Source organism: Anguilla rostrata, chromosome 5 (assembly GCF_018555375.3).
Source record: "Anguilla rostrata isolate EN2019 chromosome 5, ASM1855537v3, whole genome shotgun sequence".
In the NCBI taxonomy this organism is placed as follows: domain Eukaryota; kingdom Metazoa; phylum Chordata; class Actinopteri; order Anguilliformes; family Anguillidae; genus Anguilla; species Anguilla rostrata.
Window position 1 is genome coordinate 42,538,807 of NC_057937.1, and position 21,283 is coordinate 42,560,089.

General features: G+C 43.9%; 1 protein-coding gene across 6 annotated transcripts in view; it reads right to left on the bottom strand.

Annotated features, from left to right (window-relative positions):
- The window catches only part of LOC135255309 (diacylglycerol kinase zeta-like), a 127,787-nt gene extending 113,310 nt beyond the window's left edge, over positions 1–14,477 (bottom strand). Inside the window, exon 1 of one of the 6 annotated variants that reach the window (XM_064336310.1) lies at positions 13,658–14,477. In XM_064336310.1, coding sequence (XP_064192380.1) covers positions 13,658–13,719 — 62 coding nt within the window. In that variant the 5' untranslated portion in view covers positions 13,720–14,477. Of the gene's footprint in view, positions 1–4,879; positions 6,243–13,657 lie in introns of those variants that run through there. The other 5 variants (XM_064336313.1, XM_064336307.1, XM_064336308.1 and 2 more) reach the window with 5 other exon arrangements.
- Between the last annotated feature and the right edge of the window lie 6,806 nt (positions 14,478–21,283).

Below are 21,283 nucleotides of genomic sequence, written 5' to 3' on the forward strand. Positions count from 1 at the left end.
AACACCGCAGCACTGACTGTTGGGTTACCTCATCGGATACGAGCGAGTCTCTAATTAAGCACCTTTTCGGGCTCTCAGGCACCAGTAACCAGCTTAAGAAGTGCACACAGATTAAGTGCTCAGAAATGAGAGGCCTGTAACTTTAACAAGGCTGGCGTGATGGGAAATTCATCAAGCAATGTCCTAGTTAGAGCCTAGTTTATATATTTTCACATCACCAATTTATCTCAATTGTCTTCACAGGGTTAATTGAGATGGTGAATTGTGTATCTCTTGCTTGCGTGCACTTTACTACAGACCACATAAATCACCATCACGTGCATTAGAACTGACCCTTATAAGTGCTGTGGACCTTAGCTTGCTGTTTCCTAGTGATGATGGCATCCTACCTCAGGTTCATTAGCAGGAAGAAGGGACTGTTTATTGCCATCACCCACAAACCCATTCAAAAGCATTTATTGTGGAGATGAGGTCATCATTTATTTTCCAGTAAAATGTCAGTAATTATGTGTGTGTGTGTGTGTGTGTGTTCTTGTGCATTTGTATTTTTCAGTAAGAATGTCAGTATTTGTACATGCGTGTATGCATGTGTATGTGTGCCTGTGTGTGTACTTTACATACATCCAAACCAAGACATCAGATGTACAATGCCAATGGCATCAATGCATTCCAAAGAGTGAGCAATGAGCGAGCAGTGTCTTTTCAGTCAATAAAACATTGCCCAATTTCAGATAAACCAACACACAATATTAAATGTACTCAATGTACTTTTTTTTTTAAATGTACTTTTTCAGGGCAGGCTATCAGACCTAGCGACAGCACCACAGCACAGCTCGCATGCAGAGGCCTTCTACACGGCAGCGGTGAGGTTCACTAGCTCCTGATCTGTCACAGAAGCGTCACAGGGTGGCACGCTGTTTACAGCATTGCAATGTGCAGCAATGGGAAAAACCCTTGAGACAGTAGTTTCACAAACATCAAATCGCACCTGACCTTTGATCAGGTGAGAGGGCTTTTCTGTGCTGCGAGATAATGGCTGTTTCATAGTGTCTCTTTGCAGATTCCCAGATGAAAGGCACACATCTATCACAAATGAGATCAGCTTTGATCATACACAAAACCAAACTGAGAATTATTCTAAATTACTTTGAGATAAACACTGACATATAGTAATGTAAAAGTTATTGCAGCAACTCTATTGCAAAGAATTGATTGCCATAAACTGTAAACTATGACAGTACACCACTTGCTGTGAAAAAGTTTAGCATTGTCCAAGCCAAGAACCAAAATTAGGCAGTGGAATTAAGCATTTTTATCCACCCACAAGGGATTCAGCATGCAGTATGTATTTCTCTGGCATCAAGAAATGCTCTCAACCAGAGAAATGCCTGCTTTATGCTGGATCTCCGGTGGGTGGATGCTCTCAACCTGAGATCGCCTCTCTCAGCTATAAATCCACACATAATTTGCTCTTATTCTAGAACATTTGCGAACAAAAATATTATGTAAGTGTACATCACATGCGTGCAGACAGAAGGAAACTGAAGCCCGTATTCGCTCCTCTAAACCGATTAGGAACGAGTGGTGCGGATTCAGGGCAGAGCAAAAACGGCCCATCAGAGATCATGAGGGGACCTAACCGAGTGAGACTTTCATACAGAAAGCTTCATTTTGTATCTGGGACAAAATGTACCTATCCAAAGCAGTAGCGAAGCTAAACCAAGACCGAAATGCGTGTGACATATCCAGAGAATAATGATGATGCTTGTACTGTTGGGAAAGGTGTAATAAACCTTACAAAGAGCCACTTTATCAGTAATGGCCTCTGATTTACAGCCTCTGATCTCTGCCTGCATTTTTTTCTCCACAGTCTGTCAGACTCATTTAGTGTCCCAGTTACACAGCTGTAATGAGTGAAGCTGCTTACTGCGAAAGTCACATAAAACCAGGCACCAAAAATGAAATTCCCAGGAAAAACAAAAAGCCGCTTCTTAGCCAAATTACCAACGCATCGTTCCAGTTTAGTCACAGTTTTCAATTGTATTATTTCAAGTGTATTATTTGTAAAGCTATGAGGTATAAACAATGGAAAGACCTGGATAAGAGCTCACAATGTGTTTTAAAAGGGCCTTTGTGTGGCACTGGAATTGTTACATTCACAAAGGTACACAGCATTTGTACAGGTATTGTAAATACACCTGCACTGTCTTTCATGTCCAGTGAAGTCATGCTTCACACTGCTGTCCACACCAGGTACAGTCACATAGTAAACTCAGTCTGATCCTGGCTCTCGGCATAGGAATCTATTCAACTACATGAAAAATAAGAGGATTATATAAGAGCAGCTGAGTGCCTCTACCACAGACCACAGAAGCTTCTGTTCTGGAGACAGCACTGCTTTAGCATGAGCAGAACCCAGCCTGCAGGCCCAGCACCCCCTCCCCCCCCCACCCCATTAAAATCACACTAAATCACAGACGCGGGACACCCACCCTGTCCTGGCAGCTCTGTGTGATGAAAGGGGAGCACCGGGGGGGGGGGGGGGTGTTGGTGCTGGAACGTGTAGACAACAGGCAATGGCTGTTACACGGAGAGAACTGAAGGTGGGGAGAGAACACCGTCTTACGGAAAAGGTTCTGTGCCTTACGCCGAACCTCAGCGGACGCTGTACTGCTGTAAGACCGCCGCTCTGAGATGGGCTCCCGTGATACAGAACCACACGCGGATCACAAGCAGCGGCAGCCTTTACAAGATCAAACCCCGAATGCTCACTGAATATGCAACGTTCAATTAAACAGTCCTTTCATGATACGTGGGTATACAATTTTTGTTTGTATGCAAAAACTGTCTGATAATACATTTACAATCATGAATTTGTCATATTATCTGCTATAAAGTATCTGTCATCACTTTGATCACCGACAGGGCTACCAAATGCATCAATTAGTTATGACAGTGACCTTTTCCATAACAGGCTGAAGTTGATCTACCAAACCTGAAGCCAATATAATTGTGTAATTTCATTCTAATTGATCTCATTAATGCTGTCACCCACTTGCACCAGACATGCTTCATATTGATATCAGATCATAATTATAAAAAGACATTACATTTCCACTATACGTGCTGATTTTCCGACATTTCAGTCTAGTAACATTCTCTTTCCTGTGTGGACTGGGAAGGAGTCAGTTATCTGTGTGACAGCAATATGTAATTACATTAAAAGAGCAGAGAAGAGACAGAGGCCACCTGAACACGACTGTCACAGGGCATGAAGTGGGAGCATTCAAATGCGTGAACCCAGATGCATGTTGACAATCATCAGTGGTTGGCTCTGTCGGCCTAAACCATCCCGCTGTTCACTTACTGTAAACCTCAGCCCCCCCTTGCCCCCACCCAATTACCAGTGCCATTAACATGAGGCATCTGAGAGCAGCATAGCATTTTCCAGTGGTCAAAACAATGGCAGAGAGATGATTAGCATCACCGTCTCTGTACAAACTGAGAAACATCCTTCCGTTTTCTTTGAGTGATGAAAGATGAAAAATATGACGCTTTTTAAGACTCCCATAAATAAGCCTGTTACATGTGATCATGTCATGTGACACTGTCATGTGAGGCTATAACCACATTAAAAGACTCATTATCCCCACTGCCTTTGCAACAACAAAAGGAGATATAACTTTGAAATGCACCCTTTCTTCCAGCTCCATTGATGTGAGGAGGTTCCCTGCGACCGTGTAGAAAAAGGGTTTCACGTCCGGCAGTAAAACGAGCAGTTGAGAATAATTTCCACAGCGGCTGACAGGATGTGCTAAATTTGTTTATGTTTTGGTGATGCCGTGAGATGAAAAGCTAGTTAGCAGCAAGATCTGCTGCTGTCAAACCTGATGTACACTGAAGAAGCCAGGAATAGCAACATTGTAGCGGTTTATAACACCGCAGTCTTACCAAAACAAACGAGGGAGGCAGCACAGAAGGGGAAGTTAGCCTAATGTTTTTGAGACTCAAGCACTCCCACCTCCCACTAGCAGTCACATCAAGGGGTTTTCTGTCCAGATTTTCAATGAATCATAGTGCATAGCTGGAGAAGTTACTGTGATGAGTGGGTACCCTGTAAGTAATAATCTTTCAGATTTTCCTGCCAGTTTCATGATTTCCACCACTCATGGAAAGATTCTCCCACACCATCCCTTCACACACATCACACTGGGCTCTTAAGCAGTTTCTGAGTAATCTACAGTTTCATGGCACTCTCGGTATGAGCAATGGGACACAATTGCCATCTTTCCAAACAGTAGATGGAATACTGACAACATCCTTAAACCAAGGTGTGCGAACAAAGCACCCCTTTTGCAGAAAGGACTCAACACTCCTGAATCATAAATGAATGGAAGTTTGTACGCAACACTGCCCGGGACAAACAAAAAGAAAAATTTGCCCAGATTATTGGCTCAACCCAAATAGGACAGGGTGGAAATTTGCAGCACTGCGTGACGGTAAAGGTGACAATTACTGCGGCAGCATGCGAGAGACAAACGGGAGGACATTAAGCTGACGTAGACAGACAGACAGACAGCAAAGTGGGATGCCTTGACTCTGCATGCCTGGCGCCCACATCTGCAGTCATGGAGGCCTGGAGTATTGACCCCTAGTCTGTATTCAGGGCACACGCTGACGCTGTACCAATGCCAGGGTCCTACCAGGATGCTCGTTCCTATCAATGCTGTATCGACCCAAGCACAGGTCTGGGGGGCTCGTGTAAAATTTTTCTCAATGAATGATCTATCTAGATCAATGTTTCTATCTAGGTCAGGATGGGGAGGGGGGCAAGGGGGGGGGGGTCGTATTCTGTAATGGGGTGGGGGTTCCCGCTCACCTCCTGCCAAACAGCCGCAGTCCGGTGAAAGTCTTCCCGCTGTGCCGGCGGCCAATGGCCGGCCGCTCCCCTTCGGCGATGGTGGAGGGCAGATCCGAGTTGGAGGAGGAAGCGGAGGTGGAGACGACCGCGTCCTCGCCCTCACGCCGGGGCTCCGGGTCAGGACGCGCCTCCGGCCCAGCCCCGGCGGCTGCCCCCGACCCCGCCCCCGCCCCCGCCCCTGCCTCCTGGCTCTGCTGTTGCTCCATGGTTAGCCTCTCAAGTTTCTCTGGAAGGGACCCTCTCCTCTCGTGGGAGAGCTGGCCCAATTCACAGCGGTCCCAATTCACAAAGTCCTCATCGCAAAGTGGCGAGAGAGCACAAATCAAAACAAAACAAGGAAACCGCTAACAGTTATAAGCAGCACTAAGCCATGGAGGTGAGAGGACAAACCAGCACAAACCCCAATCCACTGCTTTTCTCCTCCAAGAAAAAAGTAAAAACTGGAGGGGCAAAAAAAGGAAAGAGGGACTATCCAAATCGCTTATTCTTCAAGTTTCCTGTGAGCTTCAACACAGAGAAGGCTTCCCATTCCACCACGAGGAAAGGTAATCCGCTGAGATATCTCCTGCATTCCACTCTCTCTCAACCGCTGTCTCTCTCTCTCTCTCTCTCTCTCTCTCTCTCTCTCTCTCTTTCTCTCTCACTCTCTCAGGTCTCCCTACTCATATCACCACATTTCACCAGGAAGTTCAGCTCTGCCGCTGCAGCATTCAAACCAAACTTCTCCCCTCCCCTGACTGCAGGCTGGAGCTGGAGTCAGAGCTGGCTGGGGGGTGGGGGGTTTAGCTCTCAGTCCCTCGCTGTCCCCCTCGGTGGGGTCCGCCTGATCCGTTCTCTGTCGCTCATGCTTCCAAGTGCTGCCGTATGTTCCCCTTCTCTCCCGGCTGCCTGCAGTCACACGGCTCGCAGTCACCCTGTCTGTGGGATTGTAGCAGTCCAGGAAGTGTCAGATGAAACAGCCACAGGACCCAAACATAGGTGCCTTACAAGCTGCCTTTTTTTCCGTTTTCTTTTTTTTTTTTCCCTTGGAGGCTTTCTCTCACACACTATCTGACACCCTCTCTTTTGCTCTCTAAATTACTCTCTCAAGCATGGTCACTTCTGTCTCTTTCCCTCTTGCTCGCTCGTGCATTCATGCACTTAAACGCTTTCTCTTCCTCTTGCAACAGATCAGCCCGAAGTAGGAAGCACGTGCACTGCCATCTACTGTGGGTTCATGTGAAATGCAATAGATAAGCAGCAAGAGGGCCCTTTCAAAGAAACCGCAATTGTAATTGACGTATTGTGTACAGGACATTAATTTTAAATGCTGCATTGAATTACAGAATCATTTTTGGTCCACTTATTCGTCTGTGAGAAGAAAGCATATTTTCATACCTGGAAAAAAAAACAGTCTCCTTTTCAGATGTTTTCATTGCCAATCCAACATACAAGTCATATTTTTTCCATTTTGGAAATCATAAAATTTTCCCACCAACATACTTTTTAGTAGTCTCCAGAAGCACTTTTACTGCAATGCTTTGAGGACTGAGGTCTTTGCTTATGAGCACATGGATTTGTCCTGTTCCACATTGGCACTGAAACCTGTTCATTAACATGTGGGTGCTGCTTTTCTCTCTCCTCTGTGTCCGCACTGCACAGGGCCCGTTAGTCTGAACTGAATAAAACCCCTGTGGTGTAGCTGCTCATTTACTGTTTTAAGGGCTGCATTTTACAAAAAAAGGTTCTTCTGCATTCTTTTTGTTCTTGTTATAATTTAAAACCATATTATGGTACTGTTGTTAAAAGTTTGACTTCTCTGAAGTTCATTGGAAGACTGACAAACTGCCGTGGGTGTGCTCACTGTCAGATTTTGACCGTCACTTTCGACTTTTCTTGTTCACAACAAGAAAAGAAGAAACTAAAGACTTTACATTAATACTCTTGCTCACTAACTACCGAGCACAAGCCTCCCATAGGGTATACATCTAAAGTTAAGTCAGTGAAATATCACCAAGTGGTAGTTCACTTAACTAATTCACCAATCACTTGCCAAGAACAAACGAATATGAAAAGAGTGGGGCAGCGTGTGCTCGCGCACGCCATTCCTGATCGATTGGAAATCTCGCTCGGCTACGAGTTTCCACCACGCAGCGTTTGTGCTGCCGCAGCACACCGGCCTCCGTCCCACACACGACTCGCAAGCGCAAGAGCTAAAAATGCGCTGGCATCCACATCCTCTGCCGTTCCTCGCCTCCAGCTCACAGGTGCTTTTCAGTCTTCGCCCTCATCACCTTTCCTCTCCATCTAGTTGAGTTAATCGCTGTGCACCCTGCTCTAGTGCAGCGTGTTTTTACCGTGCTTTCGAAAATCAAAAAACTGGCACCGCCTTACACACACACAAAGATGTCAGGCAAGTAAAGACGGTTACCCGAGGTTTGAGGAAGTCTCTCATACTATGGTGGATCTGACTGGCCTAACCACACACTCTCTACAAGGCGCTCATTTACAGATGTGGCTGACGCTTGTCTCCATTTTCATCTTTTCCTTAATGAAAAGGCTTTTTCTGAAAGTTATTTCTGCTTTCAAAAATCCTCTTAAAATGACACATAGTACCATGTGTGTAAGCCAAGGCCCTGGCCTGACTAGTGTAAAGACTGGTACAGCGCAAGAAATAATAATAAGTAATATGTGATTAAACCCCAGAATGTGAGTTTTGTCGCAATGTGGCTACTGGCCCTTTAAGGGGAGGCCACGTGCTAGGAGTGTCTGTTTCCATATACATTTCAGGGATTCCAGGTTGCCATGGCAGCTAAATGCGCCCAGATTGAAGGATCCCCCAGCGAGGAGCATTGCATGGGCAGATCCAGGAAGCTGGGATCAGTGGCCTTGTGTTTGTCAGACAGACATACTGGGAAGAAAATAGCCATTTACAGCTATCCAATTAGGGCCTAATTGGGTTAGTTTGGGAGATGTGTCCGCCCACTGCCTCACTGAGAAATGAACATGTTGCAATTTACAAAGACCCTGACCTGAGAACTGCCAAATAAAAGACTCAAACTGGGGAAAAAAACCAGTCTGCCAGGCATACTACAGAGACTTTCGTAATTATGGTTATTTTCTTGTTCTTTTCATGCCCTCGCCCCCAATATTCTATGTTTAAAACAAAACAGGTCAGCAGAACTAACAACAGACAGCTCTGTCCAATCAGATTCCAGCTCTGCTGTGCCACTTCCTGCTTTTGTAAACAGTGTTGCCTTTATTCACGGTCACACAACCAGACTGCGTTGCGCTCCCAATACCGGTGTACATTTGGTCCGCCTGCCCTTGGGCTGTAACTAGCGCTGGTATGCGACCACACCCAACGTGCCAAAGGGCACGACGGCTGAACGCAGCTCCAGGGATTTAAAAGGACAGCGGCTGTTCGTTCAGATGCACGGCGAACTGTTCCCGCATTCTCATTCTCAATGATCAACCTTCACAAAATCGCCTCAGCACTAGCCTAGCTCTCCCCACCCTCCCCCACCCCTCAGACGTGCACAGGGCTTTGGAGGAAGTCTAATCGACCACGGGGCTTAGAGGCATGTCAATAATGCATCGCTGAATGTGTTCCTCTGAAATAGATCAAGAACTGATAGATGTAAGCAGAGAAAGAGATAGAGAAAAACAGAAAGAGAGCTGCACTTTTTAGGTTTACGTACGCATCAGCTTTACTTTCATTGTAGTTTCATTGTATATACTTTAGTCACTGTATAACCAGTCTGTATAACAAAGGACTATACAGATTAGTAATACAGTCATTCTGATCTTAATATTGAAAAAAAAATTGCTAAGAAGGGAGAGTGAGTGTGGGAGAGAGAAAGAGAGAGTGAGCGAGAGAGACGGAGGGAGGGAAGGAGGGAGGGGGTGCCAGGCCTCAGAGTCAGCAGAGACCGTGAGAGCTGCCAAAATACCCAACACGGGGCTCACAGAGAGGGATGCGCATTCAGTTGCCACATCATTAAACTTCCCATATTGCACGCAAATGCAGAAACACACAAACGCCCTCGCGCCACCTTCGGATGCGACCAGTGTTTCAAAACAAGACTCTAAATTAGAACTGGCAGAGAGACAACGGAACGAAAATGACCATTTTTCGATTAATGAAGCTAATTGCTTGGGCGAGGGCCGCTGCGTGGATCCCACTTCTCTTTCCGGCGCAAGCGCGGAGCTAGCGCTGCTCCCCGGGGTCGCTTTTAATGATGCCGACTGGCGGCGGCACCAAACCAACGGAGTCCGTTAATGAGGAGGGAATCAAAGCTGTCTGGCGAGCGCGAGTCCGCGAGACCGCCAATTACCCGCGTGGTTTGCGAGCGTGGGCGGTCTCCAGAGCCTCAGTCAATAACAGATCGAGCAGGGTTTGAGTGATCAATAAGGAAGCTATGTGGCAGCGATGCAGACGCAGGGGATAAAGGTCCCTTCCCTTTAATCATATGGAAACAACAATTGTGTCACAGATGCCCTTGCATTCTAGTAAGATCCTAGTGCCAGACAATGTGCCTTGTGTTTGTTTAGTGGGTGCCCTTCTACAGTTGAACATTAAGCTGATTACATTGGGAGGATTGGGAAGAAAAGATAAGATTAGCTGGAGGTGTTTTGCATTCTGACCTGAGAGTTCAGCACTGAAATGTCTGTGTCCAGGCTCATTTATCCAAGAAGTCGGTCACCATTGCAAGAGCGTTACAATGCTTTTGAACCCTCTCGAAAGTACATTCTTCCTTTGGGTGCCCTATGCTAGATACAGTGAACGTACACCTGGAATTTGTGTTAGTGTGGTTTTGGATGGGCACTGGGCCACTGGGCCTAGCCCAGTGAGGTGGATGCACCCTACAGGTGGAAAGAGAAAAGGCAATGTCTCTGGAGAATTTGCTTTAAAATGGTCATGTCTGGTTGAGCAATTGTCCTCCGGTTCAGTATGAAACTCATGATTCCTACAACTAACAAACACACACACACACACACAAACAGACAGAGGGGGGGGGGGGAGGGAGAGAGAAATAACAGTAGTGGAAGCACAGCTTAACACAACACCAGCCCCACTTCAGCATGTAGAGCTGCCACTCCTGTGCTCAACAGCAAAGTGGAAAATGTAGCTGGCCTGACTGTTTGCTGTGTCATTACAGTCAGTGATGTATCATATACCTGATGTTAGAGTGCATTATTTGTATTTAGGCCAGTGCTCTCTGTCACTGTCAGCACAGTCACCAGCTTGGACTTTCTTCAATCCCATTTCCATACCTCTATCGGGTATTTGTCCAGACAGTGAGCCCCAGACTTCATAGTGTGAGGATGTAATTTTAATATGTAAAAGAGACATGATATTTAGCCAGAGAATGCACAGATGATATTTGTGTCAGTGTCTTCTACGGGTGATGTCCTAATGTCTAACAGAGTCCTGAGATGTTTTGTAACAATAGTGTCTCAGAACAAATCAGACAGGGGGCAATGGCTCATTCTCCAAGGCACTTTAATGGAAATGTACATTGCTAACTGCATACAAGAGAACTGAGACTTGTGTCTGTACTTTTTTATCATGTTTATATTCCCACAACAAGCTGTATAATTGTATTTTCTTGTTTTCTGTCATAAGTATCAGTACTTCTTCATCAGTGCAGATTATTTGACTCCATCAATCCTCATTTTATTCTTTTACTCTGAACTTTCACTGAGCAGGAAATGATATCATCAGCGAAGCAGCACACACAGTTACTGTTTACCCGCAAACCACAGGTGGCTTCCTGCTATTCTTCTATTAGCCTAGCTGAAATTGCTTTTCTTTTTCTTCTTATTTCCGCTGTTTTTTATGTTGTTTTTTATTTTGTTTGCAATAGATGGGTGTGGACAGCCACACATTCACTATAGAGCTCCTAATTATTACATATTTTAATGGTGAAAAGAAATAAAAATTTCAATGAAAACATACAGATTGAGAGGCAATGTATTCTTTTATCATTAACAATATATGTACAGGCACACACTGTTACTCTGAGCATCTTATGCACTGCCTCTTAAATTTCATGTGTTATTTACCTAAACACTTGGACATTTATGGCATTCATCTTAAGTCACTTTCTCAAGGTTAAGTGTGCTTCCGGCAGGGACTCTAACATACAATGCTATAGCAACAATCCTAGATCCACAACTCTGTACCTGAACATGTCTCACTTTGCCCAGAATGTTAAATCTTAACAAGGTGTGTCAACAGAGAAATGAACCAGTCAGTGTCCGTCAAATAACTCACAAATAAATGCATTTGGTGTCATGCCAACTAATCATAACGGCTAGTTTTCTTTTCAGTTAGTGATCTAGACACATAGCTGCTAAATACAGACAGCAACAATCAAAACACCTGCCAGGGCCTCAGAACCTTGAATATGCGTGGAAAAAATGTCTGAGGCATTGCATTGATTAATGAAAGAGAAGGTATTTGTTCCTGCAGTTCAAAAGTACAAAAGACCTCAGCTTTAATTCCACTCTTCATTACTAGGTAAAGTAAACACAGTAGTCTGGGGTGAACAGACAAATGCCTATAAGAATGGGGTATGGCAGGAGGATTCTCTACACCCATTACTTGATTGCTGCAACTGAGCAACAGTCAGCTTATTCTCCTATGAGAAATCAGCTTTTACTTAATCTCATTGGGGTGCTCAACAGCTGCTCTAATATACCTGCTCTACAGGCTATGTGTTCAGCAGTAGACCAACATGGCTGGCACATGACCCTTCACTTTCTGTTGCTGTTACAGAGCTGATACAGTGAAAGCAAAATGTGAAAATATGTCAAATGTTAGCAGGTAACAGTGTGCTCAGGCGACTTCGTGCTTTTGTCCAGTTGAGGATGAGGATAAATGTTCGAGCACACCAATAAACAGGAGAGTGAACGGTGCATAGGAATCAAGTGTGGAACTGTACAGTACACCATCTACCAAAACAGAAAGGAAACATTACCCTCCAGGGAAATTATATATTTGGCATGACCACACCCACTCACACACACACACATTCAGACACATTTCTTTCACTTTCAGAAGCAAGCAAATACACTCAATCCTCAAGGCTCTGTGTCCAACACAACCCCACTGTACCCAGGAACACTACATATGCAATGTTCATTCATTCAAGGGTTTAGCCCCTAGGAACTCTCTGCAACCTGACCATGCTGGAATCATGCAAGTCAGAATACGGAATAAAGAAAATTCTGATATTAATCTGCAATTCACATTCATTAATTAGAGAAATTTCCCTGTGCATACCGTAGGAAATAGAATTATGTCTTCAGTTGATTTTTGTGGCTAGCGCCTTCTGTGTGGGGAGGGCATTGTTGTGGAGAGGCTAAGGAAACTTATGGAGCTTTGGGCTCCACCTAGTGGTATTACAGTAGAACTGAAGCAATCATTTTTGGATGAGCAACTCCAGATGAGCAGAAATGGCATCAATGTACAATGCTGTATGTCATTATATGCGGGCAGGACGCATTAAGAAAATCCACCAGTAATAATATCCAATTTAAATAAAATGAATGACATCAATGGATGAAATGTACATACTTCGCCAAACAAGTACTTTTACAAGATAAATATGGATATAATGACAAAAAATGAAATAAAGCATTAACCGGATCCTATATTTTAAATAGCAGCGATAATATATTCAACCTCACTTGCAGAAGTGACACAGAACTGAACAAGACTGTTGCAACAGGCCACAGCACTTCCTGAGACATTTCTTTAATGCAAAAAAGCACAGTTTCCCTAACTTCTGTCAGAAACAAGCAAGACTAAACACAAATGAGTGAGTACAACATGTAAAATAACACAGTAAACTGCATCCAAAATACTTTTTCATGAACCTGTAATGACAGAAATCTGTTCCAAAAGGATTGATGTCCAAAGGATGTGAAATAAAACCTATGAAATGTGAAGAAATGAATGGAAAATGTGGAGTCCCGTGAAGCTTAGCCTCCTAAAACCTTTCTCAAGCTTGTGTGCAATCATTGTTTTTAGTAGAAATAATTCAGCACTGTTCTCAGACCCACAAAGAGAGCCTGTTCCATTGAAAAATACAATTTGGGGCCCAGCCATGAGACAGTCTGAACAAATGCGAAACAATACTACATCACAATAACATTGTCAGTCCACATTGTCAGTCCCGCGAATGGTACAGGTTAGCAGTCTGCGTCCAGCAGAAGGGATAGCTCACAAAACCGTAGCGCTCTTCTGTTGTATTGCAGGCCCAAGTTAGTGCAAGGATTAGTCACCACTGAATTCAGGAACTGGTCGGGCTCACTGAGGAGTCCTCATCTGACAAAGCCTCATCATTCCTCAAAGCCTTGGACATACAGCGAGTGGTCAGACTTTTGGGAACTGGTGCCCATTCTGTTCTTTCTACACGCGGTGAACACGTCATGAAAGCAGTCCAGGTTTAAGAAAGTGGTTTACCTCTCTTCCTGTGCTGTCAAAAATATCTATGTACTACAACACATTCACTTAGGACAAGCATCCAGAGCAAACATACACCTTTCCTGCCAGCCTGCGTCAAAACTGTAGGTTTCTTAAAGGCTCACACAGTATTCAACACTATAGTCAATGGGTAAAAAAGCATTCCTGCTGGACTATTTGGTAAAGGTACCAAGAGAACTCAACACATGATCACACACCTGATGTCGACCAATACGGAATCATTCCAGAAAAAGCCGAAAGGTGGACCAGCGCGACATTACCTGTGCGTTGCGCCCGCTGGTGGGGTGGGGGGAACATTCCATTTTCGCCTGTGTTTCCACATTCGCAGCGCGGTCCCTTGTCCCTGGCTCCTCGCCGCTTCAATGTCGTCTTTCCCACTGCGGCCCGGGAGCTGCTCCTCCCTCCAATCAGAGAGCACTGCGCGGAGGCCAGGGTCGTCGAGGAGGTCTGGTTCAGGCGGCGAACACGCAGGAGCCCATTATGACAGCCGCGTCGTCTTTCGGGGCAGTTATGTTTCTGGCCCCCGTCTCGGTTCCTCTTTCACCACTTCCTCATGTCCTATGACGCGAGCCAAAAGCGAGAGACCAATCCGTCGTATTCGCAGGGACCCAAATAAAGAAGGAGAAACATAATCTGTTCTGGCCCCACTCTCGAGGGCTATTTTTAGCCTTTTTTCGGAAAAGGTCCCCGGGAAATGTTCATTGACGGGAACAGAGGAGAGCTATCTGGACTCCTGTCCTGGCTGTCGGAGAGGGCATCAGAAAAAGGCAAGCGGTCCCTGATTCAGGTCACATGCCTGGCTGCAAGCGGCACTCTCCAGCAGGCAGAGTGACTGGGTGCCCACAGCCCGCCGGCGACGCCCTCTGCGAGTCGCAGCTGCACAACACACTCATTTAAGAGCGACGGGGCTCGGCTGACGCTCGGAAGCAGGGCCGCGTCTGGCTGGGGCGGAAATCTGTCCACGGTGCTCATGGGTGACGCTTCGACAGAGTCAGTGAAACCGCTTAGAAGCCAGGCGAGTCGTTTCTCACTCGACACGAGCCAGAACTGTCATCAACCAACACCGCAGCGCTAGGTTGTGAATAAAACCGTCAAATGTTGTCGCGAGCTAAACGCAGAGCCTGCAAATTTATCAGACCTGTGCAAAAAATGCGCTACGGCCAGAAATAGAAGCTGTGCTGCTTAGAAGAAAAACACAGACAAGCTGCTATAAACGGAAAATTTTGCTAAACCTCTTCCTGTGCAGTTTTGCAAGAGATTAGTTCCATTACGTGTGAACACTTGATAATCATTCAGAGATATGCAAAGGGGGGGGTCTGTTGCAGTGGAGTCTGTCACTTAGCCACATATCAATGCTAATTCTTTTATGTGGCTCATTGATCAACTCTTTTTGTCAGAGCTGTTACCTCAGTGTGCCCAACTTTAACTCTGAAGTCTAATTATGTGACTGCACGTAGTGGACAGATGTAATGCTACAATTCAGATATGGCAAAATGTCAACGGCTAAGAAAGTGGAAAAGCACATACTCTGTTTCAACAGGCTAAAGTTTAAAAATTCAAGTTGGGTGTATCAACATTTCAGTCTAGCAATGCCCTAAAGTGCATGTAATTGCTGGATAATCCTTCAGGGCTCTTTGGACAGTTCTTGCCTGGTGCCCAGGACCTTCTTACGGGTGTACTCCAAGGCTCCATATTTGGCCCTACATGCAACAGGCTGCCTTCTCCTCCCCTGATTTATCATATAATTTTCTCCTCTTTTATTGCATTGCTGACAGAACATCTCACGTTAGATGGTGGACTGTCATCCTAAGCTCAACCTAGTGAAGAATGAGATTTTTTTGCACTCCCTCCAAGCCATGTAGATTCTCACTATACTACATCCAAAGAATCCACCGCTTCTTCACCACCTGCTCTTCACAATTCATTGTCCAGGCGCTAGTCCTCCCACCAGGACTAACACAATTTAAAACAATCGTACTAGCCTACAGGGTAGTGAATACAACAGATACACTATACCTCCAATTAGTCTTCAAACCATAAACATCTGTCAAATGCCAGTCAGCAGCCATACCACCAAAATCCCATGACACTATTCGCAAAGAGTAGGGGGTTCCCCGGTGTCCTGGCTAAAACCCCAGATCTGGCTCTCGAAAAAACTTGCCACCTAATCATCCCGATTTAATTGGCTAAAAAATGTTCTTTCCCTCCAGTGGAGCTGCTCAGTGGCCAACAACAGAGGATTGTGGTTGTACTGGGCAGCTGCCAGTGACATGGTAATAAGGGTTAAAAGCAGAAGATTTGAATGAATGTATTTCAGTGAACCTCCCTGAAAACAGGAAAAACATTTTAAGAAATTAAAATGAGATAGTATGTTCTAAAAAACAGTATTTCATGGGGCGCGAATCCCTGGATGCTTTCCAAACACAAAAAGAAAATATGACAATCAGATAACATTAGCAAAGTACTAAGTGCACAGTTTGGCAGTACTTCTCTCCCCAAACTTAAACTACAGCCAAGAATTATTCTACAAAATCACATGGTCAACACAAAGAAGACAGCAATGAACCGTGTGGTATGAAAAGGGAACTGGTGGGAGATGCAGAGGAGTTGCAGAGAGTGTCACAAGAAATGATTACAGAGCGAGGGAGTTCTTCTCTCAGGGAGTGATGATGCAAGTAGACAGAGGAGTGCCAACAGCCCTGAGGCTCACAGTCATGTACCATATTCAAGAGCAAAAAGGGTCACCCTAAGGGGGGTGGGGGCGGGTGTGTGTGTGTGGGGAAGGGGGGGTTAGGGTTGGGGGATTGGGGGGTCCTAAGGGGCCCTGAAGGAGGGGCCCTCAAAAAATATCACACTGAAAAATGATGTGTGTGTGTTTGTGTGTGTAGAATGTGAAATTTCATTTGAAAGAGTACTCACACAGGTAGGGAGGGAACTGGATATGGGAAGTGTGAGTAACTCGATAAGTACTTTCCAAGTTACGTGGATTTTATTAAAATAACTGAAATGCCGCTTGCTTTTTAAGCCATCAGAGAGCTAACGCTGTAGAATTCAGTCGGAACCACATTCACGGGGCTTCCATTATGACATCACAGATGCTGAGGTTACTGCGACTTTTAGAAACAGTTCACTGTTCAACGTGTTTAAAAAATCCGTTCTGTACAACTTTTTAAAACCTTTCAAAATGGCAAGGCAATCATTTGATTTTAGTTTTCTCTGTATTGTGTCTCTGCACTATGTATAACTGGAACTGTACATTTTCACTGGCTCGAATTTTGGTAGAGACCGCTCTGTAAATTTCAGTAAACGCAAAAAGCACATTGCCCATAATGGTAAGTGACCACCAACTCATACCTTAATATACTAGATGGAATTTCAACTGGCTGAGGCTCAATAAATTAATGAAATAACAAGAGCACTCAGACAGACAGAAGTATTTCTGGGGATAATGGCAGTGGGTTTAGAGCTTGTTTCTTGCAGGCTGGCCGGTAGAGGTTCTCCTCTGCATGGCTCTCATGTGATCGGGGCTTTTATCTCTTGTTTTACCAAAACCACACAGCGTAGCTCACTGTCTCTGATGTCACCTGACAAGCTGTCCAGATCAAAGAAGCCTTCTCCCTCTCTTCCGCACGCAGACCGCACGCTCCTAAATACCGCTGTTGTCCTGTGTGGTTTTTTAAATGTTCAGCTTGTTTTTCATTTCTGAAGCAGATACTGACTGAGGACCCACAATCGAATCATACAAAAGAAAGGCGGTGTACCAAAAGCAAAGAAATACCACTATATGCCACTAGCACCACTAAATGCTAATGCACATATGCATATATTGCACTAAATGAAATTCAAATATGCTCCATTTATACAGAAGGAATTTTACAAAAAAGCTAAGTAAGTGCAAAAAATACCATGCCATGAGGGCACACAGTTCTATAGATTATTTATTTATTTATAGAAAAAAAAAATAGAGTCATCCAAGAAGTGCACAGAAGGGATAGGATTTGGGCATACATGCATTTCTGAAAAATTCCACTAGAGGGTACTTGAGTGCATTAATATGGCACCACCTTAGACCCATTTTTACACAGAGACTTAGGAAATCCAAAAATCCAATATATATCTGCTAATATGCATGCAGTTGGATAGAAATCTGATAGGAGGCAAATAAATACTCCTTTCTGTATCTGATAATGCGTTCTATGAATATGGATGGGGGTTAAGCCAGAAAAAAATTAACAATACTGACATTATTTTGAAATATCTAAAATATATCAGTGAGCGTATTCATTAATTTACTTTGCAAAGTGAGATGGTATAGCCCATTGCTTGTGCACAGGCAAATTAATGGAAAACATTTGTGTACACAACAGCACAAATTCACTCTGTTTGCAGAAGGTCTTACACTGTCTTTAAAAGTAGGGGTATGTGTTTACACAGATGCATAGGGCCAAGTTTTTATAGCAACCAGTGTACTATCCACAGTCACTGGTTTTCATTGGAAACGGGCTGCAATACTGCAAGCTTTGTACGCTATTCTGATTGGCTGTTTTCTGCTTCAGTGTTTCTTTTATTCATTTCTTTGTTTGGATTGCCTCCCTATTATGAACCAATCTTGAGATTCTCAGCAGAGTTTTAAGCCAAAATATTAGTATATGTCTAAAACCCTCTCACTCAATACAAGGGCACTGTCAATCCGAAAGCAAAACAAATCAACCCTACAAGATTTCATGTACAGTCCCGTAAAGTTTTCCAATCACACCACTTCTCTCACAGACTACTGTGGGAAAAATTTTTAGCTTCTTCTTCCTGGAAAGAAATTAACACCACAGTAGCTTCAAACTTCCTTTTATGTCATTTACGATGGCGGTTAGATAGTAAATATTTCCATTGCATCACCATATATTTGTCAGAAATATTCATACAATGCAGATGAACAATGATAAAGAACTTCCTGCCCCTATATATCCAGCAGCTTCTTTATGTACAGGGTGGCAACAAGCTTCTATTTCAGAATGTACCTTCGCTTTCAGGAACAAAATCTTGATGCTGGATCACAGTACTTAAGCAGGTTAAACAGGTATTCAAATGATCTAATTAAAGGCAGTTGTGATTGCATCATTCCTTTTGTGAAGTCATTGTTATCTTAGTTTGTTAAAAGTATTCAAATGTTTGGAGGCCACTTAAAATTTTGGTTAAATTTTTAAAAAGTACAATATCTCCTATTATCCCCCAAGGTTGAATACTAAATAAACTGTGGGGGGGTGGGAGGGGGGGGGGACTAGTGCAACACAGGGGTGGGGATTTGGGATCAGCGGGGACGTGTTCAGGTTCTTCTTTGTCGTTCTTTTCAAAATACACACGTCCGTGAAAAGGCCTTGGAAAAGACAAGCCATGAGCCATGCTCCAAGGACGATGAGAGACCTGAACATCTCCCTTCCGGCTGACCTGGCTTCCAGCATTTACAAGAACACTGATTTCATTAAGGCATAAGATCACAGTATTGAGCAACTCTATTGAGAACTCAGTAAAGGTATGGGTACAAATATTTGTTTGAAAAGATCTTTGCACAAAAAGGCTCAAGACACGTGATTAAGGAACTGAGTTTGTAACTCAGATGTTGCCATTAAATCTCTGAGCAAGGTACTTGCTCAGACTTGCCTCAGACAGTACATACTGTGCATAAACAATAGGCTATATGCTGTGTAACTGTTTGAAGAATTGAAACGAATACACCGTTGTCTCGCCCTTACATATAATTCAACTGTAAAATGGAGCTGATCGAGGGCTTTCCCCTACTGACATGTTCCACCAGGTGAAATATAAAATATTGAATTGCAATTATGGGAACAAACAATCTGATATTGATTGTCAATGGAAAAACAAACCTCCCTAAATAAGGCTGTTTGCTAAATCACTAAGGAAACCGTAAAAAAAGATTTCACTGCATAGTATCCAGGGATTTTCCCTACCGACTGATTCTCCTGGTCAAGAATTATTTTGTTAGTGGCCGCCTCACATCCTGAATGCAGCCTAAGAATTGTGGGAAAGCAAGTCCTCCCATGAAAGAGCCATAGGCACATTTCTGTGGCATCAACAGTCTGTTACATGACACTTCCAGGGTTGTGATGTCACTGTGAGAGCTTGGCTTATTTTTTTTTCTTTGTGGCTATTCTACTTCTTCCAGTGAATTTCTTCCCTCTCTGTAATTACAGAATGTCAATGTTCTCAGAGGAAAGACAGGAACCTGATGTTGGGGGGGGGGAGAAGTTGTGTTGCCTCGGATCTGGGGCATTGCATTCCCAGTGAACGGACGATTTGATTAAGATTATTGCAGCCTTCCAGCAACATTTTCACATTCAGACAGAAGTTTTTTGAAAATTTGAATTTGAAAAGTTAAATGCATCCATAACTATGCAATTATTTGTGTGTACTCAATAAAATGTGAAACAATAAACAGTCATTTACAAAACCACATACTGTATGTATGAAGTGGTTGTCCTTAAAGGGGTTATCTTTGTCTCCATCAGAACTCTCCCTCTAGCTGAGTGTTAAAACCACTGGGCTAACAGACCTCAGGCCCTTGGCTGGAAACTGTATCGGGGGAGGCACTCACTCAGGCATCAGTGAGAGGTTGGCCGCCATACTCATCTGTAGTCAGTTTGGGGACAAAGATATGCCATGCATTTCCCATGTTATCCGCAGGCACTGAGCCCTCTGCACACACTGATGTGCAATATGAATGTTAAAGCCTTCACATTGTTCTGCGTGATATTATTTTAAAATCCCACCAGAAATATTACCGAATATATTCATTACCCTTCAATGTGTATGGTAATACAGCAGTACTACAGCAAGATGATTCACATTTCCTGTTTCCATCTGGTTTTAAAAGGCCTCTGATTGAAGTACTTACTAAACTCTAGGGTCACTCACATCCCCTTGATTGAATAAGGGAACGCAACGCGTTCGCAAAGCAGATGTATGCCCACTACAAGAAATTTGCTTTTGTAATTATTTAAAGTTTCCCAGTCTCAATCATCATACTATTACTGATTTTAAGTATGGTTCTCCAACACACATTCTAACAGGCTCTACAAGCCCTACAGACACACGGAAACAGGTCACAGATGTATACAGTTCCATGCAATGTCATCCCCTTATTATTACACGGGCATAATGCAGCTCGTTTTCTGTTTCACCTTTCCTGAAAAGTCCAGCTAGCACGTCTCGCTGTGTCATGACAAATGTAAAATGCAGATCCGGAGTGAATTCTGCTCTCCCCTCCGGTGTGTGGGACGCAGTTGTTGAGCAGGGTAATTGCTCGGAGCTTCGGCTCCTCGATTGATTCAATCAGGCTTCACGGAAAGAGCTCCCGGATGCTTGAAAAAGCATTAGGGCCAAGTGTGCGGGAAGTGACTATGACTAACATTACCAACAGCACGATCTGCCTACATCGGTCAGCAGCAACCGAGCTCCCCTCTCTATTTCTGAACACAGTGTTTCAGCAGGCATTACTGATCACACTCAATTACCCATCCTTAGGTTTTAAAAAAAAAGTGTAAATTAGATATGGTGAATTTCACACTTAATGCTCGGTACGCACAAAGTATCTATTCAAACAGACATTAATGTGGGAAATGGTTTAGTGCAGAGGAAGCAGAAGCCTTTGCAGCACTAAAGGCTACAATAAATCTACACTAAGAAAATCTAAATAACATGCTTTTCTGCATATGGGGAACAACACATGGTCTCATGATATAATATTTTAGGTTCTCATCTATGAAACTCATGGAATATTCCAAGCATACACTGCCCAGCTAGTAATTTAATGTATACTGTATGTTCATGAAAACACTTCAGTCCTATCCTCTCTTTGTTGTACGTTTCTG